The following is a 17,614-nucleotide window of genomic DNA, read 5'->3' as shown; positions in this document are numbered from 1 at the left end:
GGTGCCAAACAGGGTGTGAATAAAGACGGGGAAAAGATTGCTCTGAAGATGCTTTATGGGATGCCATCACTTGATGATAATGACAAGAATTTTGATAAGGAGTTCCACAACCTTACATGTCTCCAGCACCCAAATATTGTCCGGTTGGTTGGCTTTTGCCATGAAACGCAGCGAGAATACGTACCCTATAGAGGTAAAATGGTTCTTGCTGACATGACAAAGAGAGCATTGTGCTTCGAGTATATGCATAACGGAAGTCTTGACAAATTTATTTCTGGTATGTTGCATTGCGCTTACTCGTATTAGGAGATCACATGACAAGGAATTATTCTTAACTAACATATACATGTTGAAGATGATATTTGTTTTTTGCTACAGATGAATCCACTGGACTTGATTGGGACACACGCTATGCAATAATTAAGGGGATATGTGAGGGTTTGAAATACCTTCATGAGGAACTGCAGCCTCCTATTTTTCATTTGGATTTGAAACCAGCCAATGTATTACTGGATGAGAATATGGTTCCCAAAATTGCTGATTTCGGATTGTCAAGGTTTTACGGAGAAGGCACGGGAATCACAACAAGTTCTATAGGGACAATGTAAGATGCAACTTTTAAGGGGCAACATAAGATGAATTCATCGCGTGAACCGGAATATTTATAATTATATTAGAGTCTTCTGCTTGCATTAGTCTCGGTAACATGTGCGATTTGTCATGCAGTGGGTACTTACCGCCAGAATTCATAAATCGACATGTTATTTCAAATAAGCTGGACATATTCAGCCTGGGTGTTGTAATCATAAAGATAATGACAGGACCTACGGGGTACTCCCAAAGTGCTGAAATGAATTCCCAAGAATTCATTGAGCAAGTAAGGAAAAAACTTGCCTATATCAAAACAAGTTGTACATCTTTTCAAATAATACTTCTATTTTTTGAATATATTGTCATTCTGAATGTTGATGTTAAAACTGCCAGGTACAGAGGAACTGGAGGAGTAGGCTACAGGCTAGATCAGTGGACGTGCCAGAGTCATACTGCGAACAAATAAAGCGATGCATTGAAATAGCCTTAAGCTGTCTAGAGATCGAGCGATGCAGAAGGCCGACTATAGGGGCCATCATCCATGAGCTAAATGAGACAAGGTGTATGTGTCAGCTTCATGAGGTGCTAGGAAATGTTCCAAGGTCATCGATGGACCAGGTGTGATTATTAATGGTGCGGTTTACCATGCTTTTCTTTCCTTCCAACTTGCAAATATTTGGACAACGGCCATAAAAATATAATGTTTGATTATGAGACCATGTTTTTCTTTCTTTCTAGCTTGCAAATATTTGGACATGGCCATATATATATATATATATATATATATATGTTTGATTATGAGATAATTCATTCTACACAGTTTAATTATGTGAGAACAAATGCGCTTGAAGGACTCCTTCTCCAAAATTAATTGAATCAGAAACAAAATCTAGAGACGAAAGGTCAGTCTGTAAGTCAATATATAGTTTGACCCCAGGTCATTTGTCCCGTAACATAGTTACTCCCTGCATTTCTAAATACAAGGCCACTTCATATTTTTATGTCTAACTTTAATCATTAATTTGACCAACAAAAAGTGACTTATATGACACAAAAAGTATGTCATTAAATGCACATTTCATAGAAGTGCCTGTTGATATATTTTTGATGACATATAACCCATATTTTGTTGACCAAAATTATATGTCAAAGTTCATCATGGAAAACGAAGTGACCTTTTATATAGAGTGGAGGGAGTACATGCTTTGGCTCATGTGCCCTCAGAAGCTTGATAAGGGCACACCCTTGTTTAACCAAATTATTTAGTTATGTGGATATGTGCTTTGGTTGTAGTATGGATCAGGCTGCCCATAATGAGAGTATCATATCTAGTATCATTCATGCCAACTAGACAATTTTGATAAAGTGGCATATAACTAAATGAAGAAGAAAGCGGATTGAGTATCATATTATGTTATTGTATCATAATAAATACTATACTCCTATATATTTTGCATGACAATAAATAAGGCCATCTAAATCTATTATACTATGCATTGCAGAGATAGTATCATATACATGATGCTAATTTATGATATACCCGCTACGGCAGCCTCAAGGATGGGCACCAACGGGTGGGTTAGTTATCTTTTAATTGCTTCTTTAAAAACATCATGCAACCTTTCAGTTGGATAGCACATAAGAGCCTCTCAATTACTCTAGTAATGTAATGGGGTAATCTCTTTTCCAGATATACTAATCTTTAAAAGAAATCATGGCGTTTCTATGTGCCTTGTTTTATACCAGTAATGTCACATTTTGATTGGTAGAGGATTGAAATTTTATTTACTTAAAACTTTATTTTCCTTAATTCCTAATGGAAATGTCCTAACCACACGAATTAAGGAGCATTCAAATGCGAACAGAATCTTAGCTTTCTTTACATTTTAATTATATTTTTTCTCAAGGAAAAATATTAAATGCACTTCCTCCAAATGTTTGTTTTTTCGGGAACATGGAAATCCATTTAAACCTGCTGCCCAGCAACATTGCTGGCAACCAACTCACTTGCAAAGTCAGGGGCATGATTTGCCCATATAGAAATGGCACAAAGCATCCTCAAACCAAACTGCCAAACTGCATGCACTGCGCCATTACTTCCACGATGACATAATTGAAAGCTAGCTGCATCAAAAGATAAAATGCACAGGCTACGAGCTTCGCGAAGAAGAACCTCAAAATTCACCCCTTCATACAGACGTGAGTTCAAGGCTTTTATCAGGACCTGGCAATCAGATCCAAAAATACCTTGGTGGGAGCCCATATCAATGGCTCCCTCAATTTTTGAAGGAGCCATTCAAATAAATACAAACATAACATTGAGGGAGCCATTTTAATGCTCTCATGGCCACATTTTATCATTCAAAGAAAACAGAAGTAGGCCAACATACCCCCCCCCCCTTCCCCCCGCCCTGATGGGCGACTGTAGCTCTTGACTTTACCCAAATGGACAAATCCTACTTGGCTTAAGGCGCATAAATACTTTGTTATCCATTCACCTTTTTCAACGATACATGAGTTAGCCGGGACAGCCCATACTAGCACTTTTACACTGCTTTTGGGAACCTTCTAGAAGGTTCCACCAGTTTCCATTGGGCTGACTTCTTTTGGTTTTTACGGGAGCACATTTTTCTTGTTTTTATCTTTTTTTTTCGTTTTTTCTTTCTTAAACATATTTCAACTCAGTGAACATTTCAAATTCGTATTTTTGTAATTCACGATCTTTTTAAATAAAAAATTCAAACAGATGGACATTTTCGAGTTCGTGAACATATTTTAAGCCATGAACTTCTTTTAAATCTGAAAATATTCTTTAAATTTGTGAACTTTCTTCAGTTTCATGAATTTTTTTTCAAATCCCTGATTTGTCTTTCAAATACATGATTTTGTTAAAAAATCAAACTTTTTGTAAATCCACAACATTTCAAATTTGTGAACTATTTTAAAATTTGCAAACTTTTTTCATATTCAGGAACTTCTTTCAAATTCATGAAATTTTTTATGTCCAAAACTTTTACTATATGATTTTTTTGCTGAGAGAAGTCGACCGTGCGCAACCAATCGGACAAGCAAGTCACACTAGCGACCAGCGTAAGGAGGGTACTGGGTTTGCTCCCTAGTGCTATAGGCGCCGAACAGGAGTTCCCACCCAAATGACATCTATAGGCAGTCTCCACAAGATGCCTTTCCACAAGGTGCTTCCGTACACCGGTGCCTCCTACCTACCTCCCCTGATGGCTTTGGACGAGAAACGATGCTCTTCCGGATAAGAAGAAAAAGCTGAACTGCATCATCTTAGTAGTTGCTTGGTTCATTTGGAAGGAGAGGAATAGAAGTATTGATAGTGAAGTGCCTCAACTCTTAATTGCTTTGGTCGTTTTGCGGATATTCTTTCCGGTACTTTTGGGTATTGCTTTTGCTTCTGCCGCCGCAGGGGCTGTTGTTTGTTTTACCATATTTTTTTTCTCGAATACGAATGAGTATGAGTATGTTATATGGGTGAATTCCATATATGCCACTCAAAACTTGCCTGTATCCGCATATGCCATTGAAAATTTCCCTCTGTCAAATATGCCACCGAAATTTTGCACCGCGTACATATATGCCACTACCGCTAGTTGACTGTTAGTTGACTGTGTAGAAGCTCTCACGTGATGTCGGTTTTTTCCAGTAAAGACCATTGTACCCTTTGAGCCATATGTTAGAAAAATGGAACTAAGATAAAAAAAACTGGCCAGTTGCGCTCGACCTGCATCCATCCCCATCCGCACGACCTAGCGCTCGTTCCCTAGTCCCCATGACCTGCATCTTGACCTAGCCGCCGCCGGTCCCAAGCAGCCTCTCCGCCGCTGGTCCCCCACGCCCCCCCATCCCACATCCCCACCGGACCCGAGCAGCCGCAGGTGCCCATCCCACCGGACACGAGCAGCAGCTGCCGCTCCCCGCCCCGGCGGTGGAGTGGTTGGTCTCTGCCGCGGCCCCCTTCCCACGCGGTGCCAGCAGGATGGCGCCGCCGGCTGCCACATCTGCATCGATGGGAGCACCGCAGCAAGCACCCCCAAAGGCGGCGGCGGATGCCAGATCGGTGGCGACGGGAGCACATCAAGTACCAGCGGCAACCCGAATGGCGACAGATCCTCCTCCTTGGCTCCCAGCAGGGTATATTTCTTCTGCACATTGCTTGTTCCCGAAATTTTAAATTGGTAGCAATCGATTTAGTTCATTGCGGTCTGAATGGTGGTATCCTGTTCATTCACAGGATGGATGCAGCTTCATCATTTTTAATGAACATGAAAATTTGTTGGCTCTCATTTTAGAGAGGGCATTAGTGGCTATATGTTCAATATGGTCATTGACTCTTACACGACAAATTATAAAGACTTTGTTGCTGAAATTGAAGAGAAATATCCATGGCGTATGAATGAAACAGTGACACTTCATTATTTTGAAGAGTCCAATAGAACAATCCATGAATTAAGTACTGACCATGACATGCTTGCTATGTTTGCTAAGTTTGGTAGTAAAAAAACAATTGAGATGAGGATTACAGTTCATAATGTCAATGCTAGACCTGATAAACCTGAATGGCCAATAGAAGAGAGTGTTGGAGTGGATGTCCCTTATGTTGGAACTGACTTAGCAAATCCATTTGAGGAAAATGAGCATGTTGGTGTAAACGAGGAAGACATGTACTCAGATGATAGTGAAAATGAAGGTGATGCTAGTGATGTGCCTTGTAAAGATCCTAACTTTGTGCCCGACGATAGGGAAAAATCTTCTGATGATGACATATCAGAGGATAGGATGAGGAGGATGAAATTAAAGATGCTGAGCCCATTGACCTTCCAGATTTTTCATATGATAGGGAAAATCCACCAATGACAGAGGGCACAGTATATAGTGACATGCATGAGTTTAGAGTGGCAATAGCTCAACATGCAATTGCACGTGAATTCAATTTTCAAATTGACAAGACTGATCCTTCAAGATTCAGGGCCCATTGTTGTGATGAGAATTGCAAGTGGAGAATTCATGCCGCTAGGATGGATGAGGGTAGCATCAAGGTGGTGGTAAACAAACATGGTCACACATGCTCAAGCACAAGACAAGATGAAACATCCAAACATGCAAACCAGAATTAGGTGGCTGATAGAGTCAAAGTTTGGCTCCATGAAGATTCTAGTTTGGGACCCATTGCATTGCAGACCAAGATCAGTGAAAAGTACCATATGACTGTGCCCTACAAGAGGGTATACAAGGGAAAGGAGCAAGCACTTGAGGAGTTATATGGGTCATGGGATCAAAGTTTTGACAAGTTGTATAGCTACAAGGCAGAAATTGATAAGTCTTGCCCTGGTAGCTCTTTTGTCATTGATCATGAAGTATCGCTTGGAGCGAGAAGGTTCACAAAGCTGTTCTTTGCATTAAAGCCATGCATAGATGGTTTTCTTGCAGGTTGTAGGCCATATTTGGCTATTGACAGCACTTTCTTGACAGGCAAATTCAAAGGTCAATTGGCAGCCGCAGTTGCTGTAGATGGCCACAATTGGATGTATCCTCTTTCTATTGGAGTAATCGACTCTGAGACAAAGGAAAACTGGGCTTGGTTCATGGAGAGACTTAAAGATGCTATTGGCACACCAGAAGGTCTCACGATTTGCAATGATGCGGGAAAGGGTATTGATGGAGCTGTAGCTGACATATTCCCTATGGCTGAACATAGGGAGTGTATGTGGCACTTGGTAAAGAATTTTAAGAAGAAGTTTCGAGGCAAGGTATATGATGATCACCTTTGGCCAGCCGCATATGCATGGAATTCTTATCATTTTAACAAGCACATAACAACTATTCAACAAGCAAGGCCAACAGCAATATCCTACTTGCAAGAGAATCACATAAGGTTATGGACCAGGAGCCAGTTCACGACACTCTCAAAGGTGGACTATGTGACCAATAATCTTGCTGAATCCTTCAACAAATGGATCAAGCCTTACAAAGGAATGCATCTTCCAGAATTCATTGACAAGATGAGGCACGAGCAAATGATCATGTGGCATAAGAGAAGGAAGGTTTCTAGGAAATGGAAAGGCAGAATTATGCCACACATTGTGAAACAATTGCATGAGAAGAGCAGAGGTTTGACATTTCAGGTAACAAGAACTAGTGACACTGAAGCTGAAGTGCAGTGCAAGGCTGGGAGTGGTTATAGGCATGTTGTCAATCTCAGCAAGTGGACTTGCACTTGTAGAGAGTGGCAGGTTTGCGGACAGCCTTGTGTGCATGCTATTGCATTCATTGGGCATGTTCGAGGGTCTATAGAGGATTATGTTGATGATTGTTATAGTGTGGAAAAGTTTAGGGCTGCATATGAGCATATCATTCCTGGATTGGTTGACAAGTCTCAATGGCCCAAAGGTGATCATGGCTTCTTCCTAGAACCACCTATACTAAAGAGCGTAGCGGGGAGACGAAGAAAGAATAGATACAAAGGATCCGAAGAAAGGTCAAAAGGGGCTCCCAAATGCCCAATCTGTAAATGATATGGGCACCATTGGCACAGTTGTAGAGATGGTGATCCTGAACAAAAGGCAGCTATGCTTCTTGAAAGGTATTTACTTTTCCTGTATTTACTGCATGTATTTCCTTTTCTTGTATTTACTTTTCCTGAATTTACACTTTCTGATTTTATAACCCTGTTTTGTTTTAAGGGGGCCACCAAAGAAGAGGAGAAAGAAGAAGAGTGCCATACAGGACCCTGAGGCGGCCATGGTAGTTGCATGTGCTTCTACAACTGCTCCGGTCATGGTATACCCATCTAGGTAAGATTGCATTAAACTTGCGTGTCCTTATACTCCTGTCAACATTGCACAACATTGGTTAATCTTTTGATATCCAAAAACAGCACTGATCTAGTTTCTCAAATAAATGAGGATGCTGGCCCAAGTTCTAGTTTAGTGAGGTATATCTCCATCTATATTTGTTAGTTGCTGATTTGCACCTTTCAGAACCGTGCAATGTGCTTACCAGATAAACATTATGTGTACAGATCTATCAAGGGTTCTAAAGAACCAAAACATGCTTCTGGGGAACAAAAGGAAAAATCTAAGAAGAGTGTGCCGCGAAAGGGAAAGGGTAAGGCTGCCAAAGAGAAGATTGCCTCACGAGTTGTTGCTATTGGAGAGCAGACACCAAAAGGCAAAGAAAAATGCAGCGAAGTTGCTCCACATGATAGCCCAGACATGGGTACAAGAAGCAAAAGGACATCTCATAGCCCAGCTATGAGCACTAGGAGCAAAAGAGCACCTGTTAGATTGGACTTGTAGTGTGTGCTCTGTTTCGGTGTATGTTTGACATTAAAACATGTTGAGACCTCTCTGTTTTGTGTTGTGATGAACCAATATGGTCTTGTAACAAATTTGATGTTTGTGAGGGTATATTGCTCATGAGATGCAAATTGTGATTCTATGCTAATTAAGCGAAAATGCTGCCGAAATTTTGTTTTTTTGTACTAACATTATTTTACTTGTTTTGTACTTTCATGCTGAAATTAATTAAAAAGTTCATCGCTCGTCTTATATTCATGTAAAAATTATTGAAATGGAATACAATAGAAATCAGTATATCATTTGGCTAAATGGTCACAAGGTATGTTCAGGGGTAAAATCGTCTTTTCAACTGCCACTTAACAGTCAACTAACAGTCAACTCGCGATAGTGGCATATCTGTACGCAGTGCAAGTTTTCAGTGGCATATTTAGGGGAGGGAAATTTTCAATGGCATATGAGGGTACGGGCAAGTTTTGAGTGACATATATGGAATTCACCCATCTTATATTGATAGAAGAAAGGGACACCTAAACAACCACTGAAAACACGATGGCACCGGCCCGGTGAACTTGCCGGCCGCCTCCCTCTGTGCTAGAACCCTCGGCGTGGACGGAGTTGCGTGGTCGAGGATTGACAGCGTTCGGATGTTTTACCGGACTTTGTACTTCTTTTTTTTTCATTCAATTATATATTGCTCACATACAGTTCTATTTGTTTCTAAAAAAAATTACGCAGGGAAGCCCAGAAACTGACATGACAGACCAAGAACCGGCGAGAAGTCAACTGAACACTGCGGTGTATCTCTTTGGTGAAGTGGTTGACAATGAAAAGTTGGATCAAATGCCTTGGTACATTGGGAAACCAAAGAATCGGCAAGACCGAGCACGAGAGGCCATGATTCTGGTGTGCGATGACAACAAGGATGTCAAGGCTTGCAGGTACTTGTGCGGTCCCAAGCTCATCGTCCAAATCCGTCCACCGCGAACCACGCATTTTTTTAGAACATAGACGTCAGGGACGTCCGGCTTTAAATTAATAAAGCCTTCAACATAGGCAGCATGCACAAACAAACAGGCCAAACAGACGGAACCAAAGCTAGTCACCCATGTTCTAAGGCATGCCACAAAAGGCAACGACGGCGAAATAAAGTGCATTACATGGCATAACCAGCCAAACTAACGAGCGCGCAGGCTCGGGGATAACCAAGACCAAAAGGACTGCCCATCCCTATGAGGCAGCAAACGGAGGTGACGGAGCTCGAGACGCCGAGTAGACGGAGCGAAGACATGCGATAGCTTGGCGATGAAGATCAGATTCCTATTGCCTTCCCAGCGGTGCCCACTGCTGCAAGAATAAGATGCATTTGAAGATTACATCAGCGGGGTGAGAGGGAAACACTCCCTCAATAGTAAACTTGTTACGAATATGCCATAAGGCCCATAACATGGCCGAAGCACACGCCCACATGATCCGGTGCAGAGAGCCCTGGATCGAAGATAGGTATGACACAAGCTCAGAGCGTGAGCGTGGATCCCAATCCACCCCAGCGGCCTCACGGACCGCGCTCCAAGCAAAGCGCGCCAATGGACACCGGAAGAACACGTGGTCAGCATCTTCCGCGTCATCACACAAAGCGCAAGGACCGGAAGCAGGGCCATTGCGCTTGGCTATATTGATAGAGGTAGGAAGGCGATCTTGGCATAGTTGCCATAGGAAGACCTTAATCTTAAGCGGATTCGCGCCTTCCAAAGCCCCGTGGCTGCCATAGGGGCATGGCCGCGGCACAACTCTCTATACAGGGACTTGACAGTGAACTTGCCAGAGCCCGAAAGTCTCCAAGAGACCACATCTGCGGAGCCCGACAGCCGCACATTCGCTATCAGAGCCCGAAGGCGCTCCCAATCTTCCAGCTCCGGCCCCAAAAGCTCCCTTCTGAAGTAGATAGGGGGCGGAGTGGCACTAAGAGCCGAAGCAACCAGTTGGTTGGGCTCAACCGCGATGGAATAAAGATGGGTAAACTCCGACCAAAGAGGATGCTGGCCTATCCAAACGTCGTGCCAAAAACGCGTGGAGCGGTCGTTATTAACAGTGAACCTCGCACCCCTGGCGAAGTATGGTTTGAGGGATTGGATAGAGGTCCAGAAAGGGGACCCATGAGGTGTTGCCTCAAAGAAATTCCCATGCGGGAAATACTTGGCACGAAGGAGGTCAACCCAGAGGCCGGTCCCTCCCTGGGACAGCTTCCAGATCCACTTGCACATAAGCGCAATGTTCATCAGCTTAGAGTTGATGATCCCAAGGCCCCCCGGGCTTTAGGTCTACAGACGGCTTGCCACTTAACCATGTGGTATTTCCGTTTAGGACCCGCTCCTTCCCAAAAGAAACGTGCCCGCGGGGTGTCCATTTTCGTGTGGACCCCATCAGCCAACAAGAACATACCCATGGCAAACATGGGTAGGGACAAGAGGCTGGAGTTAGTAAGGATTAGTCTTGCCCCTGAAGACATAAATCGACCTCTCCACGGACAAACCCGGTCCGCCACCTTAGTGTTGAGAGGTTCCCAATCAGCAATCGAGCATTTCTTCTCTGCGATCGGGAGGCCGAGGTAGGTAAACGGAAACTTCCCAAGTTTGCAATTAAGCAAGTTGGCCACCCGCTCACTTTCGGCCGCGTCCATCCCTATGGACACCACTTCACATTTGTGGAAGTAATTTTTAGTCCGGACATGAGTTGAAAACACAGCAGGATGGCCTTAACCGTTGCGATACTGTGTTCGTCCGGCTCAAAAAGGAGAAGAGTGTCATCCGCATACTGCAGGTGTGACACACCTCCTGGGATCAGATTACCGACCACTCCCCTGATGTGGCCAGCAGATCGAGCTTTGTCTAGCATGGCGCCCAAGGCATCCGCCACAAAGTTGAAGAGCAACGGTGAGGCTGGGCCCCCTTGACGTAGCCCACGCTTGTTGCCGAAGAAGTTCCCTACTTCTCCATTCACCGCAATTGCCGTTTGGCCTCCCGAGACCAATTGCATCATACGGTGAACCCAAACCGACGAAAATCTTCGATCCAGAAGGATTTGTCGGAGAAACTCCCAGTTCACTCGATCGTACGCCTTCTCAAAATCTAATTTCAAAAGAATTGCTGGTTGGCGAGTGCGTTTGAGCGAGTGAACGATCTCTTGGAGGGCCAACGGCCCCTCCAAAATGTTGCAACCACGAATAAAAGCCGATTGGTTCCTACTAATAATACGGTGAGCTACCGGAGACAAGCGCGTAGAACAAGCCTTAGAACAAATTTTAAACGGGACATTGATAAGGGCAATAGGACGAAAAAGTCTAATGTTGTCTGCGCCCTGCACTTTGGGGATAAGAGAAAGGATCCCAAAGTTAAGGCGAGAGATATCTACTGAGCCACGCATGAACCCGTTGCAAACTTCGAAAATAGGACCTTTGAGCACTTGCCAAAACCTTTTGAACGTCGCCACCGGCCACCCATCCGGACCCGGGGCGGTGTCAGTTTTCATCCCAAGGAGCGCCTGGTCAATCTCCTGGGGAAGGAAAGCGAGTCCCAAGCATTCATTCTCCTCGTCCGTGACCCACAGCGCGGGTTCCCAAACATCCGACCGCAGCCGAGCTCGGGACTCCTCCCTGGAGCCCATCAACTAGATGTAGAAGTCATAGATGTGACGAACGATATCCTGTTGACGCAAAAGGAGCCCCTGCTCAGATTGCAGTCTCTAGATGGCGCATTTACGGCACCGGCCGTTAGCATAGGCATTAAAATATTTAGTATTCGCGTCCCCCTTGAGCGTCCACTTGATTCCACCGTGCCTACGCCAGTACTCCTCCTCAGCTCGTAGGAGGGACTCAACTTGGGCTTCTACAGCGTAGCGCTGAGCCCAATCTTGTTCCGAGAAGACCTGTGAGTCCGCAGCAGCGTCCATTCAGGCGAGGTCGGCGATCAAACGCGCTCGGAGCAACTTATCCTCACGGCCCTGGTTGGCCCCCCAGCCTTTGAGAGCCACATGCATCCCCGCCCCTGCGGCAATCCAGAAATCCATGGGCCCACGCGTGTGCCCGATCCAGGCAACACAAGTCTCCCACTTGGAGAGAAAGATTTGCTCAAATTCCGGGTGCTCAAACCACGCAGTTTCAAAGAAAAAACGAGGGCTTCGTTTTAACCTCTCCTCCCCCGAGGAGAGAATTAAAGGGACGTGGTCCGACCCGATCCTCGTTTCAGCGTGTAGGGAGCACAAGGGAAATAGCATTTCCCACTCCGCGGACATAAAAACTCGGTCAAGCACTGACCGAACCGGCGTAGGCTTCTTGTTTGTCCAAGTGTACCGTGCGCCCACGCGGGCCACTTCCCTAAGGGCCATTGATGCTATCGCGTTATTAAACATGGACACCCTTGTCCAGTTAATAATCCCGTTGTTCTTATCCGCTCCCGAACGGATTAGGTTGAAATCCCCACCGACTATCAGTGGCAAGTTACGCACACCCAAGGCCGCGACCTTCTCCTGTAGTTCCCCCAAGAACTCATGCGAGTGCGAGTGGTCGGCCGGGCCATAAACCACAATGACCTCCCACTCGCGGAGGGTCGCGCGATGGCGAACGTGTGCCGACACAAAGAAACGACCGGCATCTCACGCCACCACCTCGCAGCAAACATGGCTGATGCCAAGAAGCAGACCCCCCGAGTGGCCCACCGCAGGCACCCAGTGCCACGCAAAGCGTTCGAGCGGATCGATGGCTACCAGGTCTCGGTGAGAGAATTCGGCCTCGATGGTTTCCTGCAAACCAACAACGTCGATATCCTCAACGCGAATGAATTCTTTTAGCTGGGTCCGCCTCCCAACGTGGCCGAAGCCTCGGATGTTCCAGAAGATGAAACGCATTTAAATTATGCGATTGCGGAGGCAGATACCGCGAGCGGTAACCGCTTTGGCCACTCGCCGTGTCTTGATAGGACCACGGGCTGGGGGGGACGGCGCAGCCCCTGCTGCTGTGTCCACCCGATCGGGCCGCGCAACAGGCAACAGAAAAGCCCCTGCTTCTTCTGCTACTGGCACAACACGCGCCGCCGCTGCCTGGGCGAGCGCGGCCTGCGCGATTTCCTTAGAGCGGATGAGAGACAAGAGCTCTCGAGCCTCACCCTCATCAGACAAATCAACCCCACTATCCTCTAAAATACCCCCTAGACGCTCATCGGAATAATCATTAAAAATCGTAAAACGGGGTAGGGGGTTACCTTCGGTCTCCATGTTCTTCTGGGCCACCAAGAGTTGAGCGCGCTGCAGAGCAGGAAGGTTGCCCTTGGCGCCCTTCGAACGAGAACTTGCCCGCTCCTGCGCCACCGGGGCCGCCACCACCGCCTTGGAGCACTTGGCCGTGGAAATGGGCACCGCCTTGGTCACCTCCGCCCGAAGCACGTCGGAGGGAGGAGGGGGGGGGGGGGCGCCGGCGAGGGCCCGCCAACCGGACCCCCAGGAGAAGCCAACGCCATCACCACCGGCCGGTGCGAGACAGACGTTCCCGCACGGACCGAGGGTGGGCTCGTCGGCGCCATCGGGGGAGTCTTGCGGCCCGCCGTCTTCTTGTGAAGCCGCACCCCGCCGCTACCAAGACCGCGCGCAGACATGGGGGAACGCGACGCAAGAGCGCGCAGCCCACCCACATCCGCAGCCACCGGGGAGACGAGCATGGAGCGGCCCTCCGAATCGCACGAAGCCGATATGCCCTTGTCGAGGTCGAGGCCGAGGGACATGTTGGAGCCATAATGATTGAAGCCCGTCTCGTTGCTGCCCACGACCACTTGACGCACCTCCAGATCCTTCGCGGCCCCTGCAGCCGGGGCCACGGCCTCGGAAGCCTTGTCCTTGAGGCCCAGCTTGTCCCAAGTCGCGGTGTCGATGGAGTCATCATCCATGCTCGTGTCCTTGTCCTTGTCCTTGTCCTTGTCCATGTCATTCATCTATAACGTGACCGGGGACACCCTCCACCACGTTGGCTCCAATGTTTGGTCTGGTCGTTTCAACGGTGAAGACCACCTAAAATGGATTGGCAACGGACAGTGGGCTGCCTTCAGTCACAAACGTGGGTACTTTTCTGGTTCGATAGCCACAGTTGTGTACCGTGGAAAGAACAAAGATGGAGAAGACCAGGACTACCTGCTTTCCTGGAGTAACCCGTATGCTTACGCGCTCAACAAGGTACGTACGTGTGTCCTAATCATCATTAGTTCTTCCAACTTAAAAGTTCCTGCTAATCTCAACATCGACTCAGCATAATACTTCGAGGAGCATTAAGGATGTGAATTTAAATACTAATGCATGCTGACAGGCTTATTGCGAGATCGGCCAAGTAAACTACTTCCAAACACGTTGGGATGATGTACTCAACAGGCTGTTAAATTCTGGTTACTCTTCACACGCCAAGTCTGACGGATGCGAGATTGATTCAAAAATTGGCAAACGTGATTACCCTTTTTTTACTGCAAAGATCACCTCGCTGGTCGGTCATCTCCAACATTGTGCAAAGACCTATTTAGATTAATTAATAGATAGTCAGTTAATTCCATTTGTGATGGCATGCCGGATGTTGGCATTCTTATGATCCCGTGATAGCATCGCTGTTAGTTGCCTATATTTCAAGCAGTCCACATACAATCACACGGTCCCAGAAGTAACTCGAACATTTTGTGATTTTATTCAAATATGAGTCTGTCAAGAAAATGTATCATCTAATGAAACACAGGCTACCAACACTAGTAGAAAAAGGGTCAAATGTGAAGCACATTAGTGCCGGTTTGAATTTGAGCCGGTACTAATGTGTCCATTAGTGCCGGTTCCAACGGCTAGCCGGGCCGCTCTCATTAGTACCGGCTCGTGGCGAACCTTTAGCACCGGTTCGTGCCATGAACCGGTACTAATGAGAGTGGTGGTAGGATGTTGTCAGTCTGGGGCCCCTCCAACACCTTTAGTACCGGTTCGTGTCACGAACCGGTACTAAAGATCATCCTACATAAACCCTTCGTCCACCCGAGCTCGCTTTGTTCTTCCCCTTTCCTCTCCCCTCTGTTCTTTCCCCTCTTTCTCTCGAGCTCATCACACATTTTGCCCAAAATTTGTCAAGATTTAAAGACCCCCATCCATTCAAATGATCACAAAGGTTAGCAACTTTGTCCTTTCATCTCTCATTGCTAGATTAGCTCTTGCAATGCTTTATATAGTGATTAATTTGTGAGTTTAGTAATTTGGAAGGAATTATATGTGCTAGTATTTGATTTATATGCAAATTGAGGTCAAAAATAACACTTAATTTGCATATGTAGGTGTGGTTTACTTAGTGCCTTTTAAATCTCCGTCGTAACCACCGTCGATCGCCCGCACCGTCCCGTCGCCGGCACCACCTTGTGGTGAGCCTCTTGTTCATGAAATTTTATATAAAAATTGATGTTAGTGTGATTTGGATATATAGTTACTCGTATAATTATCTTGCCCGTACTTTGTTTGTTATACATAGTGCCATGGTTTTGATATCCGTCCCCGTCGGCCCTCGTCCTTGTTATGATTCGGATGTGGTATATTCTCTTTTAAAACTAGTTGCATTTCGTGTTTATGACAAATTATGCCCATCAAGTTGACATAGATATTTTTTCTAGGAGGTATGTGAACCGGAAATTCCAACCGACCCTATTGTCGAGAGGTTAAGTTTAGTTGAAAGAGAAAACGAGTACTTGAAAGAAAAATTGAAAAGAATTGAGGGGGAGAAGATGGAATTGGAGTTGCATGTTGCCGATGTCGTCGATGATCACAAGATCAAGATGGAGAAAATGCGCTTGAAGATTAGAAAGATTAGAAAATATGCCATCGATAGTGAGGCTTGGTATCATTATGCTGTTGGATCAATTGTTACCTTACTTGCGATCTTGATCGCATTTGTTGTTGCATTTAAATGCTTTAGCTAGAGAGTTATTTGTATATATGTTGCATTTAAGTGTTGTATGAACTTTATGTATGAACTTGTATTAATTTGTTCTATTCGATGTTGTGTAATGAAGATGAGCCGGCAATGGATGTACGATGACCGATGCTCTCCCCAATTCGTTGAGGGCGTGCATACTTTTCTGCTTGCGGCTGAGGCAAACAAGCGGGCGGATGGTTTTATGCCTTGTCCATGTGCTGGCTATAAGAATGGTCACAATTACTCTACGTCAAGAACCATTCACGTCCACCTGTTTGAGTCCGGTTTCATGCCCTACTATGATGTTTGGATCAAGCACGGAGAAAGAGGGGTTATGATAGAAGACAATGAAGAAGAAGAGGACGAAGACAGCTATCCTGGCCATGGGTTCCCAGAATACGATGATACAACAATGGGGGAAGAAGCCGAGCCGGTAATGCGGGAAGAAGCTGAGCCGGCAATGCGGGAAGAAGCTGAAGAAGAGGCATCAGATGAGCCCATTGATGATCTAGGTCGGGCCATTGCCGATGCAAAGAGAAACTGCGCAAATGATTTGGAGAAGAAGAAGTTGCAGTGCATGTTAGAGGATCACAAAAAATTGTTGTACCCGAATTGCGTAGGTGACAAGAAAAAGCTGGGCACCACACTAGAATTGCTGCAATGGAAGGCAGAGAATGGTGTATCTGACAAGGGATTTGGAAAGTTGCTGGTAATGATAAAGACTATGCTTCCAAAGGACAACGAATTGCCCGAGAGTACGTACGAAGCAAAAAAGGTTGTCTGCCCTTTAGGGTTAGAGGTGCAGAAGATACATGCATGCCCTAATGATTGCATCCTCTACCGCGGTGAGTACGAGGATTTGAACGCTTGCCCGGTATGCGGTGCATTGCGCTATAAGATCAGCCGCGATGACCCTGGTGATGTGGAGGGCGAGCGCCCCAGGAAGAAGATTCATGCCAAGGTGATGTGGTATGCTCCTATAATACCACGGTTGAAATGTTTGTTCCAAAACAAAGAGCATGCCAAGACGATGCGATGGCACAGAGAAGACCGTAAGAAAGACGGAAAGTTGAGAGTACCCGCTGACGGGTCGCAGTGGAGAAAAATCGAAAGAAAGTACGGGAAGGAGTTTGCAGATGACGCAAGGAACATATGGTTTGGTCTAAGCGCAGATGGCATTAATCCTTTTGGGGAGCAGAGCAGCAACCATAGCACCTGGCCTGTGACTCTATGTTTGTATAACCTTCCTCCTTGGTTGTGCATGAAGCGAAAGTTCATTATGATGCCAGTGCTCATCCAAGGCCCTAAGCAACCCGGCAACGACATTGATGTGTACCTAAGGCCATTAGTTGAAGAACTCTTACAACTGTGGAATGGAACAGGTGTACGTGCGTGGGATGAGCACATGAGGAAGAATTTGACCTAAAGGCGTTGATGTTCATGACCATCAATGATTGACATGCTCTCAGTAACCTTTCAGGATAGACAAACAAGGGATACCGCGCATGCACGCACTGTTTGGACGATACCGACAGTATATATTTGGCTAATTGTAAGAAGAATGTGTACCTGGGACATCGTCGATTTCTTCCGAGCAGGCATCCCGTAAGAAAGAAAGGCAAGCATTTCAAAGGTGAGGCGGATCACCGGACGAAGCCTCGCCACCGTACTGGTGCTGATGTACATGATATGGTCAAGGATTTGAAGGTGGTCTTTGGAAAGTGTCCTGGTG

General features: G+C 45.9%; 2 protein-coding genes across 2 annotated transcripts; both read left to right on the top strand.

Moving 5' to 3' along the window:
• Positions 1-15: 15 nt before the first annotated feature.
• LOC147982919 (cysteine-rich receptor-like protein kinase 11) lies at positions 16-14,472 on the top strand. Its single transcript, XM_087540586.1, has 8 exons — positions 16-277; positions 379-604; positions 727-877; positions 985-1,209; positions 8,652-8,879; positions 12,516-12,543; positions 13,891-14,129; positions 14,260-14,472. Exons 1-8 carry the CDS (start codon positions 49-51, stop codon positions 14,470-14,472), a joined length of 1,539 nt encoding a protein of 512 aa, XP_087396712.1. The 5' UTR covers positions 16-48.
• Positions 4,507-7,987, top strand: LOC125520016 (uncharacterized). Its single transcript, XM_087542727.1, has 3 exons — positions 4,507-4,749; positions 7,299-7,409; positions 7,637-7,987. Exons 1-3 carry the CDS (start codon positions 4,595-4,597, stop codon positions 7,911-7,913), a joined length of 543 nt encoding a protein of 180 aa, XP_087398853.1. The 5' UTR covers positions 4,507-4,594; the 3' UTR covers positions 7,914-7,987.
• Positions 14,473-17,614: the final 3,142 nt, after the last annotated feature.

This window comes from Triticum urartu, chromosome 2A (assembly GCF_056163025.1).
Source record: "Triticum urartu cultivar PI428250 chromosome 2A, HENAU_Tu73, whole genome shotgun sequence".
NCBI classification, from domain to species: Eukaryota; Viridiplantae; Streptophyta; class Magnoliopsida; order Poales; family Poaceae; genus Triticum; species Triticum urartu.
Note: the sequence above shows the minus strand (reverse complement) of the source record. Positions and strands in the feature narration are given on the sequence as shown.